Here is a 21,790-nt window from a genome sequence, read left to right as displayed (position 1 = left end):
TCCACTCTAACTTTAATGAAGTCACTATTTACAATGAAACTGGTACAATACTTATAAATAACTATTTATATTACTAATTTATAATTTTATTAGTTACTTTATAATATTTTTAACATTATTTATGATCTAATCATCTTATATCACTTGTAATCTTTTACTCAACAGGGGGGATATCATCAATACTTTGTGAACTTATACCGGACAAAGATAATATCATCAACATTAACATTATACATTTCAAGGACAGGAACTTCAATTGCTTTTTGTATATAATTTAAATATATAAATAATATATTATTATATGATTGAATAATTTTAAATTAATAATAAACTCAATCATATGATAATATATTATTTATGTATATAATTGTGTATTAAAAGTATGTACATGTGACACAACTCCTAATTTAATTGTGTAATAAAATTATAAGTATTTACTTTAAATATACAAATATGCATACACTTATATATTATCATATGATTGAGTGATTTTAAATTAAAGATGAAACAACATTCAATCATATGATAATATATATAAATATCTATGTATTTATATATCCAAAATAACTATGCATAATATTGCTCTTAATTATATTACAAACTTTAAAATTGTTCAACTAAAATTTACTTTTTTTTTTATCGAATAATTTAATTTTATCCATAACAAATGTTAATTTAAAAAAAAAAAAAAACATATACTTTCCCCAACCAGTGGTCAGTTTTACCATTGTGGCAACTGTTAATCAAGGACAAACTACCCGTTGGATGGAATTTAATATATATATTTAAAAATTGATGGTTGGGGTAAAATATAATATTTTATTATTATTTGTTAATTTCTCAGTTAAACCCAAATCGGTCTTTTGACTCGGTCCCAAGGCCCAAGCCCTGAAGACTTTTGGGCCTATTTGCCCCCTCCCGGGCTTAAAGTTCAAGAAATACAAATATTCATAGATATAATTTATAAAGCAAGATTATTGCACATTCTTATGACTATGACTAAATAAAATCTTTTGGTTATAAAATTAAAAAGGTAAACCAGACGATGTCGTTTCTTCAGGTCAACTAACCACGTTTTGGCTCCTTTTTTCTGTATCAAGAAATTCTAACCCCATTTCAACGTTCAATTCATTACTGTTTGAATAAAACGAAATTCCATTAAAATAGACTGCAAAATTTGAGACCAAAACCGAAGGCCCAGATCTCTTCCTCAGAAACAAAAAATTCTCGATTATTCTAGATCCTTCTATCTCCGTTAAACACAACGTTAAAACCCACGCAAAACATCATCGAATCCTGGCCGTTCATTCTCTCAGTTAAATTTCCAGATCAACTGCAGGCTCTACTCCTCTTTCCCTTGCCGTCTCGCGTCTCTAATCTACTTACCTCTTCTCTCTTCAAGATCCGCTCGGGTTGGTCAGGTAGTTCTCGATCTCTTCTGTTTCATCGTGTTTCGATACGATTATGATTGTTTGCTTTGAGTCATGATAACTGTGTTTGACTTGATTTGATTGTAATTTAGTTGCGAGAAAATGTTTGGAAGAGCGCCGAAGAAAAGCGACAACACGAAGTACTATGAGATTCTTGGAGTGTCGAGGAACGCTTCTCAAGATGACTTAAAGAAGGCGTATAGGAAAGCCGCCATCAAGAACCATCCGGATAAGGGTGGTGATCCTGAGAAGGTTGCCTTTTTATTTGATTTATGAATTATTTTTTTGGATTTTGAGTTGTTTTGATCTATTTTTGGAGATTAATTAGTTAGTTTTATGATTTAATTTCTTGATTCAAGCAGGTTAAGTGGTTTAGATCTGGAACGTTGTTTAGATTGATTCTGTATCTAGTCAATTGTAGAAATTTAGTTTCTCGCACGGTTGATATTTCATTTCGTACTGATTTACGAATTGAATTTATTTGTTGAGGAACTATTTTATTTTCTATAAAACTAGTATATCAGGGATGACTCTTAAATTATAATTAAAAACAAGAGTGTTTTGTGATAGCGATTCATTTATGAATTATGTAACTGTTTTTTACTGTGCACACACATATATCTATTTTGCGTGAAATTGAGCTTTGCCGTTGTTAATTATTGTTTTTTAACTCTATATCTGTAATGCGCTACGGTAGTGGGGTTAATAAACTTGTGTTGCAGTTTAAAGAGTTGGCACAGGCTTATGAGGTTCTTAGTGATCCAGAGAAGCGTGAGATATATGATCAGTATGGCGAGGATGCCCTCAAGGAGGGAATGGGTGGAGGTGGCGGTGGCCACGACCCATTTGACATTTTCCAGTCATTCTTTGGTGGCAGCCCATTTGGTATTAAAGATCTTCCGGTTTATTTTTCGTGAAACCGATGAACATGTTTTAAGATAGGAAACAATTATACTTGAATTGTATTTGAGTTGAAAACTGTGTTTTGCAGGCGGTGGAAGCAGCCGAGGCAGCAGGCAGCGGAGGGGAGAGGATGTAATCCATCCCCTCAAGGTTTCTCTGGAGGACCTCTACAATGGGACATCTAAGAAGCTTTCCCTCTCCCGCAATGTAATTTGTGCCAAGTGTAAAGGGTTAGTATATGAAGTGGTTTTAGTGAGTTGTTCATGAATTAACATGTATGGCTGGTCAAGTTTCTGTATTTCATACATTTATGTAAGCAATTTGATTTGATTATTTGCAGTAAAGGATCTAAATCTGGTGCATCAATGAAATGTTCTGGCTGCCAGGGTTCTGGAATGAAAGTCTCAATAAGGCACCTTGGCCCCTCTATGATACAACAAATGCAGCATCCTTGCAATGAGTGTAAGGGTACTGGAGAAACTATCAGTGACAGGGATCGCTGCACAGTATGTAAGGGTGAGAAGGTTGTTCAAGAGAAGAAGGTGTTGGAAGTAGTTGTTGAGAAGGGTATGCAGAATGGACAGAAGATTAGATTCCCTGGAGAAGCTGATGAAGCTGTAAGCGAATACCTTTTTTGTTTTTTTCAGTGCTCAAGTGGTATTTTGTTTATAGAGGTTGTCATTTTGATTTTATGGGATCAGTTGACATGAAATTTTGTTTTGTGCAGCCTGAAACTATCACAGGAGACATTGTTTTTGTTCTACAGCAAAGAGAGCACGCTAAGTTCAAGCGAAAGGGTGATGACCTAAATGTTGAACACACCCTGTCGCTAACTGAGGCTCTCTGTGGCTTCCAATTCATTTTAACTCATTTGGATGGTAGGCAGCTCCTAATCAAATCCAATCCTGGGGAAGTGGTAAAGCCTGGTAAGTTTCAGTTTTATCTTATTGTTGTGTGCCTCTATCTGTAATGAGTAGTGCTGTTGTGGACATGACATTGATAATTTCTGTTAAAAGTGCCTGCCCAGTTTTCTTCCTGTTTGATATGTTACATATTTTTGACATTCAGTAGAGTTTTGTTTCATGTATTGACTCTTTTTTTTTTTTTCCCTCTTTGGATCTTGTTCTGTGTCTGTTCAATTGTTTCTAGAAGCTGGAAGATGTTTGGCAGGTGGAATTCTGAAGTAGTTTCTGAGTTCCAGGAGTTTAGAGCATGGTTTTAGAAATAAACACTGTCCGTCTTTTTCAATTGTTTCTAAAAACTGAAACATGTTTAGACAAGTGGAATTATGAAATAGTTTCTGAGGACTAAGATGTGTAAGACATTTTATAGGTAACTTGGCACTTTTTTGTTTGTTTATTTAGTTGTTATTGTTACTACTATTAAAAATACTAGTATTCTTGATGCAAGGTACAAAACAGGCCCTGTTAATGCTTACTGGGTGGAACTTTTAGAGGCATTGTTGTGTTGAAATACTGTGCTAATACATTTTTAATAAGTTGAGAATGGTTATAAACAGGAATGCATTGATTAATTGAACCAGATTTAACACTTGAGTTTTGTACTTTTCTTGTTCATGTCATAGAGACAGATAGTAATATTAGGTTGCTGATCTTGTCCTTTTAATGCAACCAGAGCAATTCAAGGCTGTAAATGATGAAGGAATGCCTATGTATCAAAGACCATTCATGAGGGGTAAGCTGTACATTCATTTCACGGTCGACTTCCCTGACTCACTTAGCCCAGAGCAATGTAGGGCATTGGAGGCTGTTCTACCTCCAAGGCCCTCAGTACAGCTGACTGACATGGAGCTTGATGAGTGTGAGGAAACCACCCTTCATGATGTGAATATCGAGGAAGAGATGCGAAGGAAGCAGCAAGCCTCCCAAGAGGCTTATGATGAAGATGAGGAAATGCATGGTGGTGCTCAGAGGGTCCAATGTGCTCAGCAGTAATGACAATGTCTCATGTGTGGTAATGATGAGGAAGAGGAATGGAGAAGAAAGGGTTGTAGTTTTTCGCTTGAGAGAATTAAGATTATCAACAACATTCACTTATCTTCTGTTGTAGGTAACTCTCTGTTGATTTGCCAAAAAACTGATCAAATTTGCTCTTTCATATCACATCAATATTTATTCTGTTTTTATCGTGTAACATAAGATGAATGTTGAACTATTCATTGTAGCGGGCATGAAATAACATATAATATGGCTATGGTGTTACTTACTCAACATTAGTGACTCAGAGGGCTAAACTATTAAACACTTCAAGTGTACGAATTATTCTATTTTACTGGGAGGGGAAGCTGTGATCACTGGGTTACCCGAAAGGAAAAAGGAACTATAGAAGTACATGAATATTCAGAAATTTCTCAGGAAAAACAATAGTAAAGTATATCATCAGGTAAAGTTGGTGGCCCTTTTAAGATAAAGTTGGTCTTCAGGAGTATCATGCTTCTCGCCGCATAGGATTCCTCCCCTCATTCCCCACCTTACCATTTTCGAATATATGAAAAAAAAGAAAAAAGGAGCTTTTCTATTGTACTTGTAGAAATAAGATTCACTCTCTCAATAAACTCGAGCATAAAACTTACCCAAAAAAAAAAAAAAAAGAACTCAGCCAAAAAGAGAAAAATAGTAACTCATCTTTTTTCACCGCTTTTATCTTCAAGATCCTGGTCTAATCTTTGAATCTTTGAGCATAATTCTTCCAACCCAGTTCGGATTTTTTGCTTTTCTACGCCTGGCGGGATCGGGAGAAAGCTATGAAGGGAAAGTTGCTCAAGAAGCTCAAAGCTATCAAACCGATCGCTTATAATCTAAAGCCGGATAGAATTCTTATGGTTAATGCTGCAGATGGAATGTTTGAAGCATTTACAAGGAATCCACCGAATAAGGATGTGGAGGAAGCACAGTTTGTGAGCAAGGAATTTGGGGAAGAGGAGAATAATAGAACTTTTGGGGAGCCTGATGTGATTGATGTGGTTGAACTCATGAAAGACCTTGAAGAAGATGAAATGGAAGTAAAATTTGATGATGATAAAGAGAATGTTGGGCCAGTAATGAAGAAAAAAGATTCATTTTCTTGCAAGGAGAATGTGGGGGTTCTGAAGAAATCAGAGAATGGCTTGTGTAGAGAAACAAGGCCATTGTGTGAGATTGATACCTATTCTTTTAGGCGATCGGATATGAACTCTGGAAGCCTTTTTGATCCAAATTTGTTCACCGCCTTCGAGGAAGCGGTGAATGTGCATATTAGGACGAGCAAGAAGAGAGAAAAGCTACAATGGAACAAGAGAATATTGAAAAAATGAGAGAAGAAGAAGGAAGAAAGTCGAGGATTGAGCAAGAAAATCTTGAACTTGAACAGCTTGAAGAAGAGCCCCCACATAAAACTCGCCGCATAGAAAAAGAAACGGAGGTGGAGGAGGAGGATGAAAGCCCTTTATTAGCTTTTGAAGTGAAGTGTCCTCCAGGTGGTGATGAATCAGTAATTCTCTACACAACAACATTGAGAGGGATAAGAAAAACCTTTGAGGATTGCAACAGCATTCGATATCTTCTGGAGACTTTTCGGATTTCATACTATGAGAGAGATGTATCGATGCATACCAGATTCAGGGAAGAGTTGTGGAGAATCTTCAATTACAAAGCATTACCTCCAAGGCTTTTCATAAAAGGGAGATACATCGGAGGAGCTGCTGAGGTTTTGGTGTTGCATGAACAGGGAAAACTGCGGCCACTCTTTGAAGGAATCCCAATTGACAAATCGAATGGCCCCTGCGAAGCATGTGCAGGAGTCAGATTTGTGCTTTGTTTCAAGTGCAGTGGCAGCCATAAGGTTGTTGATTATCTGCCCTATTTGTTGTTGAGTCGAGAGAGATTGAGATGATGTGCATTTTGTTGATTTTTCGTATCACTTGAAGTTGGATTCTTATTTGTATTTGGTTTTGGGGTGGGATAGGCATTGTTGCAGTCATTCTTCTGATTCTTTTGTATGGCCAAAGCACAAGATATAGAGTTGCTTCAGGTAATTGTCACAGTTTGTGGATTGGAAATAGAGCTTTCCCATGCTCACTAGGTAAAATTCAGAAAGAATTGACATGCCTTGCTTCTGGGATCTAAGAAAAGATTTCTTTTGTTTTGGTAAATATATTGTGAATAATCATCTGAGTAACATAATTTAGATGAAAAGAATGATAAATTGTTTTGGTTCTTCATTGCCAAGCTCAATTGCAGCTTCAATTTGTTCTCTATCATATTCCCCTCGGCGAAATACAGATTCAGCAAAATGTAAATATATGTCAAACATGTCATCACGATATATCCATTAAAATATATGCTTACATCAGACCCCAAAAACCCATCCTCAATGATTTTATTTTTCGAAAAATCCATTTAATCTACTATTGATTTACTATTTGTAATAGAGCTTAACTTTGAAAATGTGAGTGTTTTAATGAAAATGTGTATATATATAAGCACAAACTGATTCATGACCCCTATTCAACCTCTCAATGATAGGGTTCTTTCCAACCCACAAGAAGTTTTAACAACTCATGAGATAAACAAGTAATTTACTGTTCTTCATAAACAAAATCAGATCTGCAGCTAAATCATAAAATTACAATGTCATCTCAACACTAATTTGAAGGACTACGATATTTGCCTGCAAATTTCAGCAGCTTCTACGATTTATCTCTGAAGACCATTTCTTTAAGATTATCATATCGTAAGCAAGCCACACGTTGGAAAACAATCTGATTCATGAGATTCTTCTTTTCATGCAGAAAAGATATATTTGTAAGGTCATAAAGCAAGCAATTTCTAGAATTCGCTGCTTCACAACTTCACTCCTCTTCCCATACACGGCATTCTAAATGACATTTAACAATATATGTGCATGTATCAAAGTTGAGTTTTCATGTAGACAACAATACCACAATCTGGAATCAATTATTTTACAATCATATTTTACCTAATGGAAGATCATCATGCCTCAAATTACTTGGCACGGATAGTAGTAGGCAGAGTTAGAAAAAGAAAATTAAACCGTACCTTCAGTAAGGCAGAATTCCCTCTTTCCCAGAAATAATATCCACCACACATGATCCACGTATTTCAGAAGCACGACTTGTGTATCAGATGAGGTAAGAAATCAACAATAGGAACAGGATGCAGGGAAGAAGCTACTATTTGGCTGTAATCCTGTCCTCCCGCTTTAAATATAAGGTGTATGAACCAGAACCAAGAGAAAATGCTTCAAATATATGGTTAGCACATTAAACCATTAACAAAAATGAATGAAACATATTTGATTACTCTATTTTTATTTGCAACATTTTTGGGATATGCAGGAAAAATCAATTTACAACAAATGAAAGTATATTGCCATATATAAATATTCAATTGTAGAGCAACCTACAGATGCAAAACCATCTTATGACGACATTTCTAGTTATCATTCCCAAATATTTCGGGAAATTTTATAACACAACTTTGTTTAAGCTGTACAATATAATTAAGAATAAACAATTTTCAACACGAGGAGAATAGGATAACCAAAACTGGCACCCTAGCATCTTAAAGCCGTGCATTCAAGGATTCCCCAGCCCATGTAGATACAGATTTTTTTTCACCTCCTACTCCTGTAGAGGTTGAACCACCAGTGGTAGCCTGAGAACATACATAAGATAATGACTGTAGCCATGAAACTAAAGTGGGTTTGCGTGTAACATCATCAGATTCTGCAACAAGTGAATGTAATTCGTTGAGAACAAAATTCTGGCCATCTTTTGGCAACTTTACTATCAACTGTGCCAACAACTTCATCAAGTTTGGTAGTACCTGGACAAGCAAGTAAATTCTAATTTTGTAAATATTCCAATACCAAAGTCACATAAAAAAGTGTAAGTCCTTTCCAACATCATCTAGTCCAAGCAATTTCAAATCCCCAATGCAATACATGAAGCAAATAGGTCGAGCTAAAACTTAGTATTGGTTCTACCTGGAACTCATATTAAGATATATTTCTCAAACAATAAAAACTATGGCAGAAAAGCAAGTTCTCTAAGAGAAGAAAAGAAACAAGTTAAAAAAAAGCGTTATTTGAGAGAAGAAATTTAAGCATGTAAAAACTGAAATTCAGCTGCTTGCCTGTATATCCACCAGAGAAATAAGCCGTAAAAGCAACTCTAGGATTTCCTTACAAGGGTCCGACTCTCCTTGCCAGTTCTTCCATATATCAGCTTTGTGAGTAAATACTTCACTGCAAAGTCCATCAGTTTTTTCAACAAGATTGTGGATACAATAAAATATGGCTGGACTTCCTGCAGGAAGATGTCGAACCAAGGCCGCAACTCCAGAAGCCATACCTTTAAAAGGTGTAGCGCCAGGATATCCCTACAATCACATAAAGACAAATATAGTAAAAATAAAGAAAGAAAGAAAAGTCTGTACCTAAACTTTGATGATAAAGTGTTGGCCTGAAAAACTTCCAGTATTGCTTTCATTTAGTTACCGCTAAAGATCTCTGAATGTAATAAAAAGCAAGTTGCTCCTTCAATGAAATTCTTTCATCATCCTTTCCTGAAGATATAAATCCCACAAACATAGAATGTGAGGCTTGAGCTACTTTTTCAATTGGATGTACCATATACCTAATTCATTTAGTGTAAGGAACCAAATTTTTTAACAAAAACACACATAAAGTTATATAATGAGCTTCCTGATTAGACTATCTATTTATTGGAAGGATACAAGAATATAGTAGGAGCTATCACTCTTCTAAAAGAAGGGGCAGTTACACGCTCAATGCAAGTTCGAATAACCCGCAAATAAAACAGGATGCGAGCAGTTTGCACGTCATCCTTGGACCATAAGTATTCCATCTTTTGCAGGATGGACAAGCCTGTAACAGAATATCTTAAATATTATCAAAAGAACCATCTAACAAGAAAATGGGAAAAAAACATAGAACTCAATTCTCAAGTACAACCAGCATTTGATAATTGTAAATAGTTAGAAGTACATCCAGAATGTGATGTCTAAATTTGTAATAAACTACCTGGCCCATTTGTCAAGTCAGTGTAAGAGGGCATGGATTCTACAAAAGAGACACAAGCTGACTCATTCTCCTGAATACTCACGACAACTCCTCGGATTGTGTCCATATATTCAGGCAGACGCACGCGCCGGAAATACTCCAGACAAGAAAATGAAACTAATATCTGCACTGACGTCTCAATTTGTGCTTCCTTTGAGAATTTTGAATTCAGCTTCTGCTTTGTAACAGACAATGCAAAAACGACAACCATAAGGAAAGCAGATTCAGCAATTTTCTCCAAGTAACCAAGTGACTCATCCTCTCTACCACGAAGCAACAAAGACACCTGCCTGTGTCCCAAGTAAACATCTTGACAGTAATTCCAGATAAGATTCTCCACTTTACCCTTGTTCCCTTCATCTACTGCAACATACTGATTACATAAAACACCAGCTACAGCCCCTGCTTCCTTGAAAAGAACACTTTCTAGATGTTCTTTGATCTCCTTAGACCTTAGTTGACCAGAACTGCCATGTGGGTACTCAAGAAACCTCATATAGAATTGCCGTAAAGGAAAAATTTCTCTTAACAATGCTGAAGCAAGGCATAGAAATAGAGGACCTCGGGAAGAAATTGGACCACATCGAGCCAAGGCTAATGAAAGACACTGTAGCAAAAGACTGTTCGTTGGATCATTACCTGAACTAGAGAATTCTGTCTCTTTTGAAATCAAATCTTGTGCTATAGATTCTATCTTTTTTTCTGCAGATATCCTCAGTCTGGAAAGGATTTGCAGTTTTTGACCGCTTGGTACAGATCTACTCGAAGCTCTAATAGCCCCAGCTGCAGTCATGAGAAGAGCAAATGGAACATAATTTGCCTTTGAATTCTCAAAAAACTCTTGGGAAAAAACTTCAATTTTTTCAGCATAATTTGATTTGATAAAGCCAGATATGACCCATTCAAACAAATGCAAAATCATTAGCCCATGAGAAACGCTAGCACAAGGCCCATCTTCCTTCCTCCAAATTCTGAAAAAAGAATTCAAAATTCTAATAAAATGAACTTTCACAGATGAAGATAGAGCATATCCTATCCCTGCAAGAAGATTAGCAATAACTTCTTCAAAGGAGCTAGCTAATTGGTACACTTCTTTCAGTAGCCCACAAAATAACTCCAGGCAGACTACTTTTGACTTTTCAGGCACAGAAGGTGCAAAGGAAAAGGCCCCTAGGAGCAGAAGACCATCAGCATAAAAGAAAGGGCTCTTCTTAGCACCAAATTCAGTGCTAAAAGTGTTAGAAAGGACCTCCACAGCTAAATCAATAATTACTAATGAGGGTTTGAAGGATTTCCTGATCCAGATATAAAGAAGCTTGAACAAGAGAGGATATGACTCAGCTGGCAAGTCAAGGTTTTGAGAGGAGAGAATGGATAAGAGAAGCTTAGCCTGGGGATCAGCAACATGAAGGGATGCTTGAGAGTTGAGAAGGGCTTTCAACGCTTGAAGGTGGTGAGGTTGAAATCTTTGGTTTTGTAGGGAGTCTCTAAGGTCAGTCCATGCTTGAATAATGGCTCGTGCCGACAATGATGAAGATGAAGAAAAAGAAGAATGTCTGAAGCCAATGCTGCTACTACTAACGCTGCTGTTTCTAAGCCATTCTTCAAGGAAAAGGGTATTAGCTTGTCTTGCCATATTGCTATTACCAACTGCAATTCCAGTAATACAACTTCATTCAGGACAACATTCTAAACAATTTTTCATTACTATCTATGCACGGCAGAAGTTAACTCCATTTACCATAACTCAAATTGCCCATAACAACAACTCTTTTTTGCAGAGTCTTATAAGGCCAGAGTCACTGAATTTCACAAAATGAACATCCCAAAATGCAGAACTCATAAATAAAACACAAAAGAACAGCAATAAAATATTTTACCCAAGTAAGTTGCACGTTCTAATCATCGATCAGAGTTTTAACCAAACAATTGAAACAAAATATCCATTTATGAGAATGCAAATCTCAGCGTTTGACACCCAAAAATCAAACTGGAGAAGAAATTATATTAACTACGAAAACACGAATCACAATACAACGTGAATGGCTACAACCCATCTCCATTTTAACACCAACTGAAGTTTCCGCTACTCGGAGCAAAAATACTGACAGAAGTAAAGAACAAAAACCTATGAATAAATTCAAGTAAAAAGAATTGTTTGGTGACTTACTTTATCAGGGGTTGACGAGCGGCATGGACGGAGCAAAGCTTCGTATCGTACCTTCATAAAAATATAACATTAGAGTGATTCAATAGCTGTAGCTGGGCAGTTCTAAGCACAAAACTCAAAGAAGCATTGGCTAATTGGGTAATTATTCATCCTAGTCTCGGAATTTATTCGCCCTCTAAAATAAAAAATATGAGAAAACCCCAAAAATTTAAAAAAAAAAGGCAAAACACCCCACCACTCATTGTGGAAAATCGAAAACCACAACACACTTCCCGATTACTGAAACTTACACTTAACCCCCCACCACGCAGCATGCCCCGCACTGTTTGAGAAATGGCAAAGGCACCCCATTTTCTTCTCTTCTACTGTTTTTATTCTTCTTATTCAAGGTCTCTCTTTCTTCCCACTCCCGTTTTTTTTTTGGTTGGCATTTTACATTACAAAAGTTAAAAGTCTTTGTATTTTCTTACTGGGTTGTTTTATTACTCTTTTGTTTGGCGCTGTGGTGACACTTTCAGTTTGAACATCAGAACCCAAATGATGAGGATGATCTTTCAGAAGTTACTGTAACGGATGATCCTCAGTCTCTGGAGAATAAAATCTCTGTAATTCAATGGTCCTTCCAAACTCCAGGTTCTTTTACTCTTTTTTTACTCAGCTTAATATTGTAGCTCCATTGATGTTTTAGAATTTCGCTTTAAGTGAAAGCTTCGATTTTTTGCTTGGGATCATTTTAAAGTAATTGACTTTTTAATAGTCATAAGAAGATGCATTAATGTAATTTTATTATATATATGAATTAATTATGATCTTTTATTTTCATAGAAAGTCTTCTCGAGGATTACTGCATTTATCCTTTCATGTTTCTTTTCTTTATTTTGAACATATAGAAATTTATATGTACAATTTTCATGGTTGATCAAATCGTGTGTGATCTCTTTCTTTGCATTTCATTTATAATGGTGATCTCAGTTTGAATTTTCATATTTTGAAAAATAAAACATTGTTGGCTTTCCTTATAAATTTAGTATTCATTTCTTTGCAAAAAGATATGAAGCTCTCCAGGGGTTTCGGTAATTTTGGGAAGTAAAAATAAACAAATTAAAGATTATAATGAAGGAATAGGCCTTGACCACATGTGCACGATCATGAACTCGTGTTGCAAGATCAAAAGATGATCTAAATGTATGTGCTGAATTTATTCTCTTTTAGGACAAAATGTTGCAAAAAGAACTGCTTATTTTGAATATCAGGTATTTGCAGATTTTGATACGACCTTGACATGGAATTTCACCAACGGCAGTGAGCAAAGTAGGTATCCCAAATTTATATTACACTATTGCAATTGTTACACTATTCCTAGTTTGTTTCATTTTCCTCTTGTAACATGTACTGGCAGCCATGGCCTTTTGAAGCAAGGAAATCCAGAGTATGATACCAGGAGGCGTGCATTATTTGAATACTATCATCCCCTAGAATTGAAGAGAAAACTAAGCTCATGGAAGAGTGGTATGTTACCAACAATGTGTTCTCTACGAGACTCTAATTTGTTACAAGATAGCAACTGTGGTAGCATATAAAACTGTAAATTATATGAACACAGAGTGTGTTAAAATTTCATGTTCATTAGTTACTATGTTATGCTTGTATAGTAAAGGCTTAAAAGAAACTTGATATTGTCTTCTCTATGTTTTAGCTGAATGAACAAACTGATATTGGTTTCTCTCATGTAGGTGAGGGAAAACTTGTGCTCTTCTTGTTGAGGGAGGCCTAACATTGGGTGCAATAAAGACATCTGTTGCTAATGCCTCAATCACTTGAAGAGACGGTGTTGCTAAAAGTCTTTGAACTTCTAGAGGTAATATCATATTCTTCTAGGGGTTATTTTAGCACAATTGTGTAAGATAGCTGAGCATGACCTGGAGGAAGCCAACAGAATCTAGTTGGTGTTTGATCTATTATATTTGGGCTTCATTTTTGATGGACTGGGTATTATAGTTAATATCATCATTTTTTTCTTTTTAGGAAAATTGTGTTAGAATGCCAATGAAAGGGAGCCACCATTATTACACTGAATTATTCAGGAGTTTACCTAAAAAATGAAACAGAGCAGACTCCCAAGCTGTACTCATCAAGAAATCCGAGAAAGATGCAGCTTAGAAAATGAAGCAGCTAGTGATAACCACTAATATTTTCTCAGAAGCAGCAAATAGACCTTGTTGAAAAGATTCCTTTACCATTCACATATTCTTGTACTCCTCACAGAGTACATTTCTTTCAAGAAAGAAACAGCTCCACAAGCTTATTTACCTTGTTGGAGGTTTTGTCTTCATACAACAAAGCACCATCTAAATGACCATTTTTTCTCTCTTCCATTACCTTTCAGCCATTAGATTAGGTCATGAAACTCCAGTAAAAGAGCATAAGGAAGCAATTACATTTTTCATGAACCCTGCCTTCTCTAACATATCTTTGCTCTTTATAATAAGTTGTATACAGTCTCATACCAGTCTAAGGAGGCTCTTTTTTCATGAACCCTGTCTTCTCTAGCATATCTTTGCTCTCTATAATAATTTGTATACAGTCTCATACCAGTCTATGGAGGCTCTTTTTTCATGTACCCTGCCTTCTTTGCCACAATGGCTTCAGATTACTGGCAGTTTGAATCTATGGAGGCTCTTTAAGGTATGTCAGGGAAGATAAAGCATGGAACAACGAATTTTTGTAGAGACAAAAAATCATGTTAGAAAATCATTTATAACAGAGACTTTAGCCTACTGTAGTTATGAAGAAAAAAAGAAAGGAACCCAGAAGTCCTCTCTGTTGATTATATGTCTTCTGCCTTTTCTTTTCAATGACTTAATTTATTATATAACTATATTTGTAGAAACAAAAATGAAAAATATTTAAATTGAAGATTTACCTTTTGTTAATGAAAATGAACTAGTGAGAAAGAAATGAAACTGCTCCTCTAGTTGGTTTGGTGGTATTCCAGGGAAGGCCAAATCCAAAACAACTTATGTTTTCTCTTTCTTTCCTGCATTAGAATAGAGATCTGTGTTGTGTGCTCTTCCTACTTTGCTATTTTAATTGTGAGAAAATTCCACTGCTGTTTACTTGCATGTCTGTCTTCTTGTCTAGATTCTGATCCTGATATCGCAGGGAAAGCAAATTGCTAGAATATGGTATAGTTGCCATGCTACAAGCAGTGGTTCTAATATTTCAGAGAGGTTTGATCTGGTAGCTCTATTTTATTTGTTGTTTTAATTACTAGTCACTCTAAAACTGTTGTTTCAGGAATGACAACATTGAAAATAATCTTGATAGCTACCTTAGAGCCTTCGATATTGTTTTAGCAAGTGCCACATTCATATATATCTCTCAAGACCCCTCTGGTGTAATCTAAAATCCAGCCAAGAAGAGGGCAAAATGAAATGAACCAACAGAATGAACATAGTTAATCCTATTAAACAAGAAAATTAGATAACTACAGTAAAATCAGCCAGAGTTTAGAAATGTAACAAGATCAATTCAAGAGATGCATTCATTCCCTGTTGAGATATAGAAATATGAAAGCAGCCATGCCTTAACCATTAAAATGATCACCTCATATTTGATCAATTCATTCACCTGAATATACACCAAAATATTGGGATAAAGAAAACGGAAAAATAATTATAGTTAGGCAAACTATGTAACTCTATAGCACTCTCTAAGAAACAGCCAATGCCATTTCCATTGTTGACGCACGACATGTTGCTTCCTTATTAGCCATGAACTCAATGATAGGCTGCAGCAAGTTAGTATAGTGAAATTCGATTTGTAGCCGGTGATGAAGAGGCATCGATGCCATCAAGCCCTTCTTGATATCAGCCTGCAATTCTCGAAGAGGGACTGCAGCCAAGAAGCTCTTGATATACTCTTTGCAAGATTCCTTCCCTCTACACAAGATCTCTTCTTCCTCGGTGGGTTGAGACTCGTTCAGGGAAACTAATCGAGTCTCTTGCACCAAAGTTTCCTTCGATAAACTTCGTTGTGCTTTATCACAAGCAGATTTTTCACCTGAAGGCTTAGTCTCTTTTGATGAACTTCCTAGTGCTTTATCACTAGCAATTTTTCACCTGAAGGCTGTGTCTTGTTTGGCAGTCGCTGGATTGTTGTGTCTTTATCAAACTTCAGGACATAGGCCTGGTTACATCCCTCATAAAGCCTCTCCCCCAAAGTGTCAATGATATAGTAAGCATCATGCTCAACCTTCAGCACGAAAAAATGGTCATTCCAACTGATAATGTAGATCAAAGGGTCAACATTTCCATGAGAGTTGGATCCATTTCGAATGATCTCCTCCCATATGCTGTCAAATGACATTGCACCTTGAAGGAAGTCAAAATCCTTTCCTTCCAGGCCTTCTGGATGGAAAAAACCGATAAAAGATTTCTCTGGTACCATAGAAAGAGGACGGATTTTAGCTTGAAGGACAGTGTCAAGATCAAAGTGCTTGTCAGGAAACTGGCGTATGTAGTCCTCATTCTCACAGAGGTTTCTCCACTCTAGAGATCCTTCCCTGATGAGATTATCAAATTCAGATTTAATTGGCATTTCATCTCGGTTGGACTGCAACCAATTGGCGATGACAGCAACAAGGGCAGTACATGCACTCTCGCCTGCTGCACGTTCGCTCCTTTGATCAATGGAAGCAAAGAAAACTTGAGCACGTAACTTCATGTGTCCATCACGGCTTATTATTTCTTTGTTTTCCCAGCTGCCAACAGCAAAACTGTCATCCCCAAATTCAGAAAATGATGACTGACTTGTGAAACCATCTGATTTATACCACTGCAAGAAAATTACCATAATTTGAGGAAAAAATTAAACCAGTTCTGTATCAAGAAGCAAAAAAGATAAAAACTACATGCAAAGTAAAAAACAGAGACTGAGAGATTAAATACTTACCCCAAAACTGGACTCATCTGAGGAGCTAAGCTGCCTGCGATCAAAATCAATATCATCACCTCCCTCTTCTCTACAATCCTTTCTCAAAAGAGGCTCTTCTTTGGTTTTTGGAGATCTAAAACCCAATTTCCTCTTCCTCCAAGGTAAGATTCTACGCTTCATACTTTGCCGCAAAGACTGCTCAAAGACAGATCTGCTTGAATTCTCAACATTTAAGCACTCCACATCCAATCCACAATTATTATAGTAGATCCAACCCTCGTCTTCAGGATTGCTAATTGTATTTGCATAACATGATCCTCCTGCCCAGTTTGCACAGGCCAATGTTGCATAATTGACCGACTGCTGTCCACTAAAATTCTCCTTGCTCTCATCTGATTCCTCCTCAGCATCACCATCAGCTGAATCTGCATCACCAACATCCTCACTTATGACAGAGCATCTCCCATCACTGCACTCTTCTTCAGCACATTCTTTTTTTGATCGTTGCCTTGACACACAGTCTCTGAATATTTTTACTTTTTGCAAGCCTGCTTTTACAGCAGAAAGCTCATCCTTCTGCGTTGAAAGAGCTTCCACAGAAGAAGGCGACGATGTAAGAGGCACTATTGTTCTCTGCCCAGAGTGTGAGGATGCTTGAGCAATACTAAACTCCATTAACCTAAGAGATAACTGCAATGTAATTGAATTTATGATCAGAGAGAGAATAAATTGATAATGACTAAGAAACAAAAAACTCATTTTTTAAAAAAAAAAAAAAATCAGAAGCAGTATAATTAAATATATTTGGTCATATGAAAATGCCAAATGAAAGCAGAAATATTGAACGGCACTTACACAAAGAGAGGGAGCACCCTGAATTGTGTCACCCTTAACAATTTTCAGGGGAAACTTAATCTCAAGCTCTTTCTCCATTGCTGAATCAACGAATTCTGCAAGGTTCAATGATCCGGTTCCAACAACAGAGACCTTATTCCTTGGTCCCTGGTGAAAGCCAGCATAAATGGGAGAGTGAGAGAGAAGAGGGAGAAGGAATGTAATATTTGTGCACAAACAATATAAATCATCAAATATACCACATAATAGGGCACTGCAAAGAGATATTATTTCTCACTTTTGTAATTCATTATATGAGACTACTGAAGAAATCCAACAACCAGAAACAGGTTAAACAACTAGAACAAGGAGATTTTATTTCCCTGTCTTTCACAATATATAGCTCTGAAAAGATGAAATAGCAATAAAATTGTCTAAATCCGAAATAGATATAGCCTAAGATGCTTGAGGCAAAGGGTCAAGCATAAAAAATCAAATAAACTCACAAAATTGTAAAGGGATTAAAGAATGAATATGCCACAAATTGGCAACCATATATGAATGACAAATATCAGATAGAAAAGTTTAACATATTCTGCACAGAGCCAATTAGTTTAAACATGTCACAAGAACCAGAATCAATGACTAAAGATGCCCCTAAAGAAAAATGAATCCTACCTATTTATCAGGATGCACAGATCAACAATCATTCATTAATACTAAAGCTACAAGAATTCTCATAAGATTAACACCATATGATATCTACTTTTCTTAATAGATATTTTTATGAAGGAAAAGTTTAAAAACTTTATTTCATCAGACTTCAAACTGCCTTGAATCACTTTCCCCGGATCATTTTCTGTAGAGAAAAAAATTTAGGCTCAACCCAGCTAAGAATGTTGATTAATCTGCCAAAGTTTCCATTTACCCAGTAAAAATCATGTCCAATCTAGACTAGAATTGTGATGAAAAAAATGTTCAGTATTGAGAATTAACATCTAAAATTGAATATTAGAAACAAAACATCGATACCAAAACAAAGTCAAACCACTCAAAATCATGATTGAACTCAACAAAAACTATCAAAACCCCACAAGCAATTAAATTAAAAGCCAAATAAGACAATACTCACATTGAAAACTGCAAAGTTAATTTCCCATGGAAGGGAAAACCCATCAGTGGAACCAGAAAAGCTGATCAAATTCTTAAACTCTTCGTTCCATTCCACAACTCCATCACCACCAACCCCACCTTCCTCTGTAAAGTTCCTCTTCGCAGTCTTTCTCAGTGGACGAAAAGCGATATTTTTTTGACCCTTCCACTTTATTTCAACCACCAATCTTTTCTTCTCCTCTTCATCAAGTTTTATCAAACGCAACCCCTCAAGCTTACAAACAACAAGAACTACTTCAAATTTCCTCGATACAAGAGACGGCCATGGTGGCCACCTCATCATTGTAACCACCATTGATGATAATTCAGAGACCAAAAATCAACTTGATTACCAAAAAAAGAAAAATCTTTAAATATGGGTATTGCACAACTGACAAAAATTACACTAAAAATCAAGTTTTGACATTAAAAAAGACAACTTTCACCCAAAAGATCAAATGGGCTGTCATGGCTTCAATTAGTTTCAAAGCACACACAAATATATACAAATAAGAAAAAAAAGTGACTAGTTTTTTAAACTAAAACAAAAAGATGTAACTCAAAAGAACTCTATTGAAACAAGGAGATTAGACTAGATACTAAAGATTTATTGTAACAAGATTTTGAAATTCAAAGAAAAGAGAAGGAAAAGAAGGTTGAATATGAGTTCTACTTTAAGCAGGAATATGCTGTTTGTGGGATACAGGATATACAAAAAGAGAGGGAGAGAAAGGCCGGCTATAAACAAATAAATAATAGATTTTACTTAAGAACTAACGTCTCCCTTCTTGTTCTTGTTTTTCTGATGCGCCTGATTTTGCTTTATATGTAAGTGCTTTTCATCTTATGTCCTTGTACTACTTGTTTATTTTATGTTCACACCATTCATTAGACTGTTTGATTTGACAAGTTCTCCCATCGTTCTGGCTTGGCTACTGCTTTTTTTACAAAGTGAACGTCACGACTAGATTTTCCACGGTTGTGAAAACAACAAACACCCTTGGATTAGGATCTTAAAATATATGTTTATAAAAAATTATAGAAATCACAATCGGTTTAATTTTTTTTAATCATTGTTCATCTATATATTACTGATAGATTAGAATCTTAAATACCAGATAAGAATACAGAAAATACATATTTATCGAAAACATAAATATTACATTTATCTTTGTAGATCCATCTATCACCATTAGAATAAAACCTTGAATCCTCTGCTAGAATCTTATAAAAAAGTGATTGTTCAAAATGTAAGTACCACCCTAGGATAACTTGTTTTATCTAAAATAATTTATTTGAGATTGGATAATTTTAAAATTATGGATTCAATCATTGCTTTTAAATTTATTTGTCCAACAATTCTCCGATCATTTAAAAAAAAAAATCTCATCACTACAAGATTATGATATTGGATATTGGGTTAAAATTTTAAAAATATATTTATTAATTATTTTAATATTGTGGGTTTGTGTTATTGAAATCCTCGATAATAAATAGAGGAACGAAAAAAATATTACGCAAATTATATTAGATATAATACAACAAATAATAAAAAATATGTTTGTAAAAAAAGTTCTTAAAATTTGCATATGAAAAAAATATGAAATATGTATATACGGATTTAATACGACATATCATCAATAATATGTTTTTAAAAATACGATAATATCATAATAATTTTAGTATTTTCACAAATTTTCGATTGAAAATCAATATAATAATTCAAATTTAAAATATTTAATTAACTATTAAATCTAATATAATATAATACATAACCAAAATTCTTTGTATAATAAATAACGTACCGATCAATTAAAAAAATTAACAAATTAATCAACTTATATTTCAGACTTCAGATCAGAGTGAATTTTTGTATAAACCGCAGGTAAGGAAAACACAAAATTAGAGTTGGGAATAAAAAAAATACATTGTCGGGTTTTTTTAAATTGTAATGGTATTTTCATAAATAATTAAAAATAAAATGGACATTTTATATTTTAAATTTAGCCAAAAATTCAAAAATATGATAAAAATATGACAAACGTAAAATACGGTATATAATTCGTGTTTAATATGAGAATGACATAAAATACACATTTAATACATTTTGAGTTCAAAATTTTTTTGAACGTGTTTAATACGTAATAATACAAAAACATGAATAATATACATATTTGCTAAAAAGGATTGAAATCAATATTATGCTTTATCAGTTGTTAAATTAAAAATGTGTCATACGTCATTATTAATATATAAATTAATACTTATTATTAATACGTATAATCTTACTCAATCGAAATAGCATGTTATCAATCTAATAATCACTATTAAGTTAGAACATTGAATACTTAGTGGTTTAGGGACTAATAATGTTACATAACATAATATCAAATCATTATGTAATCTTCAAAACAAAAATAGTAACTTTATTATGGGCCAAAATTTACTCTTAATTTAGAACTTTGAAAAAGTATTCTCACTTAATAGATATATATGGGTTTTGAATATTCAGTAAAATTATACCCATAAATTTATATATATAATAATGATATATTTTTATATCATTTAAATTAAAGATAAAATAATATTTAATTAATATATTATTATTTTATATAAATTTATACACATAAAACTACTCTTAATTATTTTCCTTGTAATTAACATTAGAATATTGTCTGCATATTAAAAAAAGAAAAATATAAGCTTATTCTTTACTTTTCCTTTATTTTCTTTATTATTCACTATTTTTTTAAAAATAAATGTGTACTATAATGAAAAACTCAAAATGATTAAACAAATTAGACTTATCTTATCCTATTGTCTCTACAATTGTAAGACAGGGAACAAAACAATGGCAAAAACACTGTATACAAAGCTAGAATTATTTAAAAAAAAAAAAAGAAAACCCTTGGGGGCAAAAATCAACCAAACAAAACATTGAAAAGATAGGCTTATTATTCACTTTTCTCCTATTTTATTTATCTTCTCTTCTAACTACTATTGTCTTTTGCAAAAATCTCAACACTCATCAAATCAAATTTAAAGGGCATCATAAAAACCATATGAAGATTTCAGTGAAAAATCAATGGAGGATTTTGAAGAAATTTTGAATGCCAGAAGGTTGATTTAGTGGATATAATCAGACTGTGGTCAGAAAGTATATAAAAAAGTTGTTTTTGAAAATAATGGAGTAAAAAGTGTGTGTTTTAAAGTAGTCATGATTGGAAGAAGACTTTCATTGTGGATGTCACTCCTTCTAAGA

General features: G+C 34.6%; 3 protein-coding genes, 1 long non-coding RNA gene and 1 pseudogene across 11 annotated transcripts; 3 read left to right on the top strand and 2 right to left on the bottom strand.

The window, feature by feature from the left end:
• The first annotated feature begins 1,261 nt into the window (after positions 1 to 1,261).
• On the top strand, positions 1,262 to 4,564 carry LOC123192950 (dnaJ protein homolog). The gene is made up of 7 exons (XM_044605673.1): positions 1,262 to 1,421; positions 1,523 to 1,682; positions 2,153 to 2,315; positions 2,422 to 2,563; positions 2,674 to 2,950; positions 3,061 to 3,259; positions 3,969 to 4,564. The coding sequence occupies exons 2-7, from the start codon at positions 1,533 to 1,535 to the stop codon at positions 4,286 to 4,288; spliced, it is 1,251 nt and encodes a 416-aa protein (XP_044461608.1). The 5' UTR covers positions 1,262 to 1,421; positions 1,523 to 1,532; the 3' UTR covers positions 4,289 to 4,564.
• A 238-nt stretch (positions 4,565 to 4,802) lies between these two features.
• LOC123192951 lies at positions 4,803 to 6,479 on the top strand (annotated as a pseudogene).
• Positions 6,480 to 7,699: 1,220 nt separating this feature from the next.
• LOC123230329 lies at positions 7,700 to 11,763 on the bottom strand. 5 transcript variants are annotated; one of them, XM_044656505.1, is made up of 7 exons: positions 11,608 to 11,763; positions 9,399 to 11,087; positions 9,092 to 9,242; positions 8,853 to 8,991; positions 8,707 to 8,734; positions 8,489 to 8,600; positions 7,868 to 8,079 (listed from the first exon to the last, which is right to left on the bottom strand). In XM_044656505.1, the coding sequence occupies exons 2-6, from the start codon at positions 11,071 to 11,073 to the stop codon at positions 8,527 to 8,529; spliced, it is 2,067 nt and encodes a 688-aa protein (XP_044512440.1). In that variant the 5' UTR covers positions 11,074 to 11,087; positions 11,608 to 11,763; the 3' UTR covers positions 7,868 to 8,079; positions 8,489 to 8,526. The 5 variants fall into 5 exon arrangements, with proteins under 5 accessions (XP_044512436.1, XP_044512441.1, XP_044512440.1 ...); XM_044656504.1 differs by lacking the exon at positions 7,868 to 8,079 and adding an exon at positions 8,131 to 8,179; XM_044656501.1 differs by having other exon boundaries at positions 7,700 to 8,179; positions 8,489 to 8,734.
• A 197-nt stretch (positions 11,764 to 11,960) lies between these two features.
• Positions 11,961 to 14,623, top strand: LOC123230328. 4 transcript variants are annotated; one of them, XR_006505072.1, is made up of 5 exons: positions 11,961 to 12,240; positions 12,820 to 12,918; positions 13,007 to 13,116; positions 13,341 to 13,465; positions 13,633 to 14,623. It is a non-coding gene; the product is annotated as an uncharacterized LOC123230328 (long non-coding RNA). The 4 variants fall into 4 exon arrangements; XR_006505071.1 differs by having other exon boundaries at positions 11,967 to 12,240; positions 12,861 to 12,918; XR_006505070.1 differs by having other exon boundaries at positions 11,970 to 12,240; positions 12,871 to 12,918.
• A 552-nt stretch (positions 14,624 to 15,175) lies between these two features.
• LOC123230326 lies at positions 15,176 to 19,415 on the bottom strand. The gene is made up of 4 exons (XM_044656500.1): positions 18,509 to 19,415; positions 17,398 to 17,544; positions 16,561 to 17,232; positions 15,176 to 16,443 (listed from the first exon to the last, which is right to left on the bottom strand). The coding sequence occupies exons 1-4, from the start codon at positions 18,842 to 18,844 to the stop codon at positions 15,700 to 15,702; spliced, it is 1,899 nt and encodes a 632-aa protein (XP_044512435.1). The 5' UTR covers positions 18,845 to 19,415; the 3' UTR covers positions 15,176 to 15,699.
• Between the last annotated feature and the right edge of the window lie 2,375 nt (positions 19,416 to 21,790).

Source organism: Mangifera indica, chromosome 12 (genome assembly GCF_011075055.1).
Source record: "Mangifera indica cultivar Alphonso chromosome 12, CATAS_Mindica_2.1, whole genome shotgun sequence".
In the NCBI taxonomy this organism is placed as follows: Eukaryota; Viridiplantae; Streptophyta; class Magnoliopsida; order Sapindales; family Anacardiaceae; genus Mangifera; species Mangifera indica.
Note: the sequence above shows the minus strand (reverse complement) of the source record. Positions and strands in the feature narration are given on the sequence as shown.

Coding starts and splice junctions, on each gene's coding strand:
- LOC123192950 (XM_044605673.1), top strand. CDS start 1,533: ATGTTTGGAAGAGCGCCGAAGAAAAGCGACAACACGAAGTACTATGAG. Junction 2,564..2,673: donor ATTTGTGCCAAGTGTAAAGG/GTTAGTATATGA, acceptor GATTATTTGCAG/TAAAGGATCTAAATCTGGTG. Junction 2,951..3,060: donor CTGGAGAAGCTGATGAAGCT/GTAAGCGAATAC, acceptor TGTTTTGTGCAG/CCTGAAACTATCACAGGAGA.
- LOC123230329 (XM_044656501.1), bottom strand. CDS start 11,073: ATGGCAAGACAAGCTAATACCCTTTTCCTTGAAGAATGGCTTAGAAAC. Junction 9,243..9,398: donor TGACTTGACAAATGGGCCAG/GTAGTTTATTAC, acceptor ATTCTGTTACAG/GCTTGTCCATCCTGCAAAAG. Junction 8,992..9,091: donor ATAGCTCCTACTATATTCTT/GTATCCTTCCAA, acceptor TAAATGAATTAG/GTATATGGTACATCCAATTG.
- LOC123230326 (XM_044656500.1), bottom strand. CDS start 18,844: ATGGTGGTTACAATGATGAGGTGGCCACCATGGCCGTCTCTTGTATCG. Junction 17,233..17,397: donor AGGGTGCTCCCTCTCTTTGT/GTAAGTGCCGTT, acceptor ATTACATTGCAG/TTATCTCTTAGGTTAATGGA. Junction 16,444..16,560: donor CAGATGAGTCCAGTTTTGGG/GTAAGTATTTAA, acceptor ATTTTCTTGCAG/TGGTATAAATCAGATGGTTT.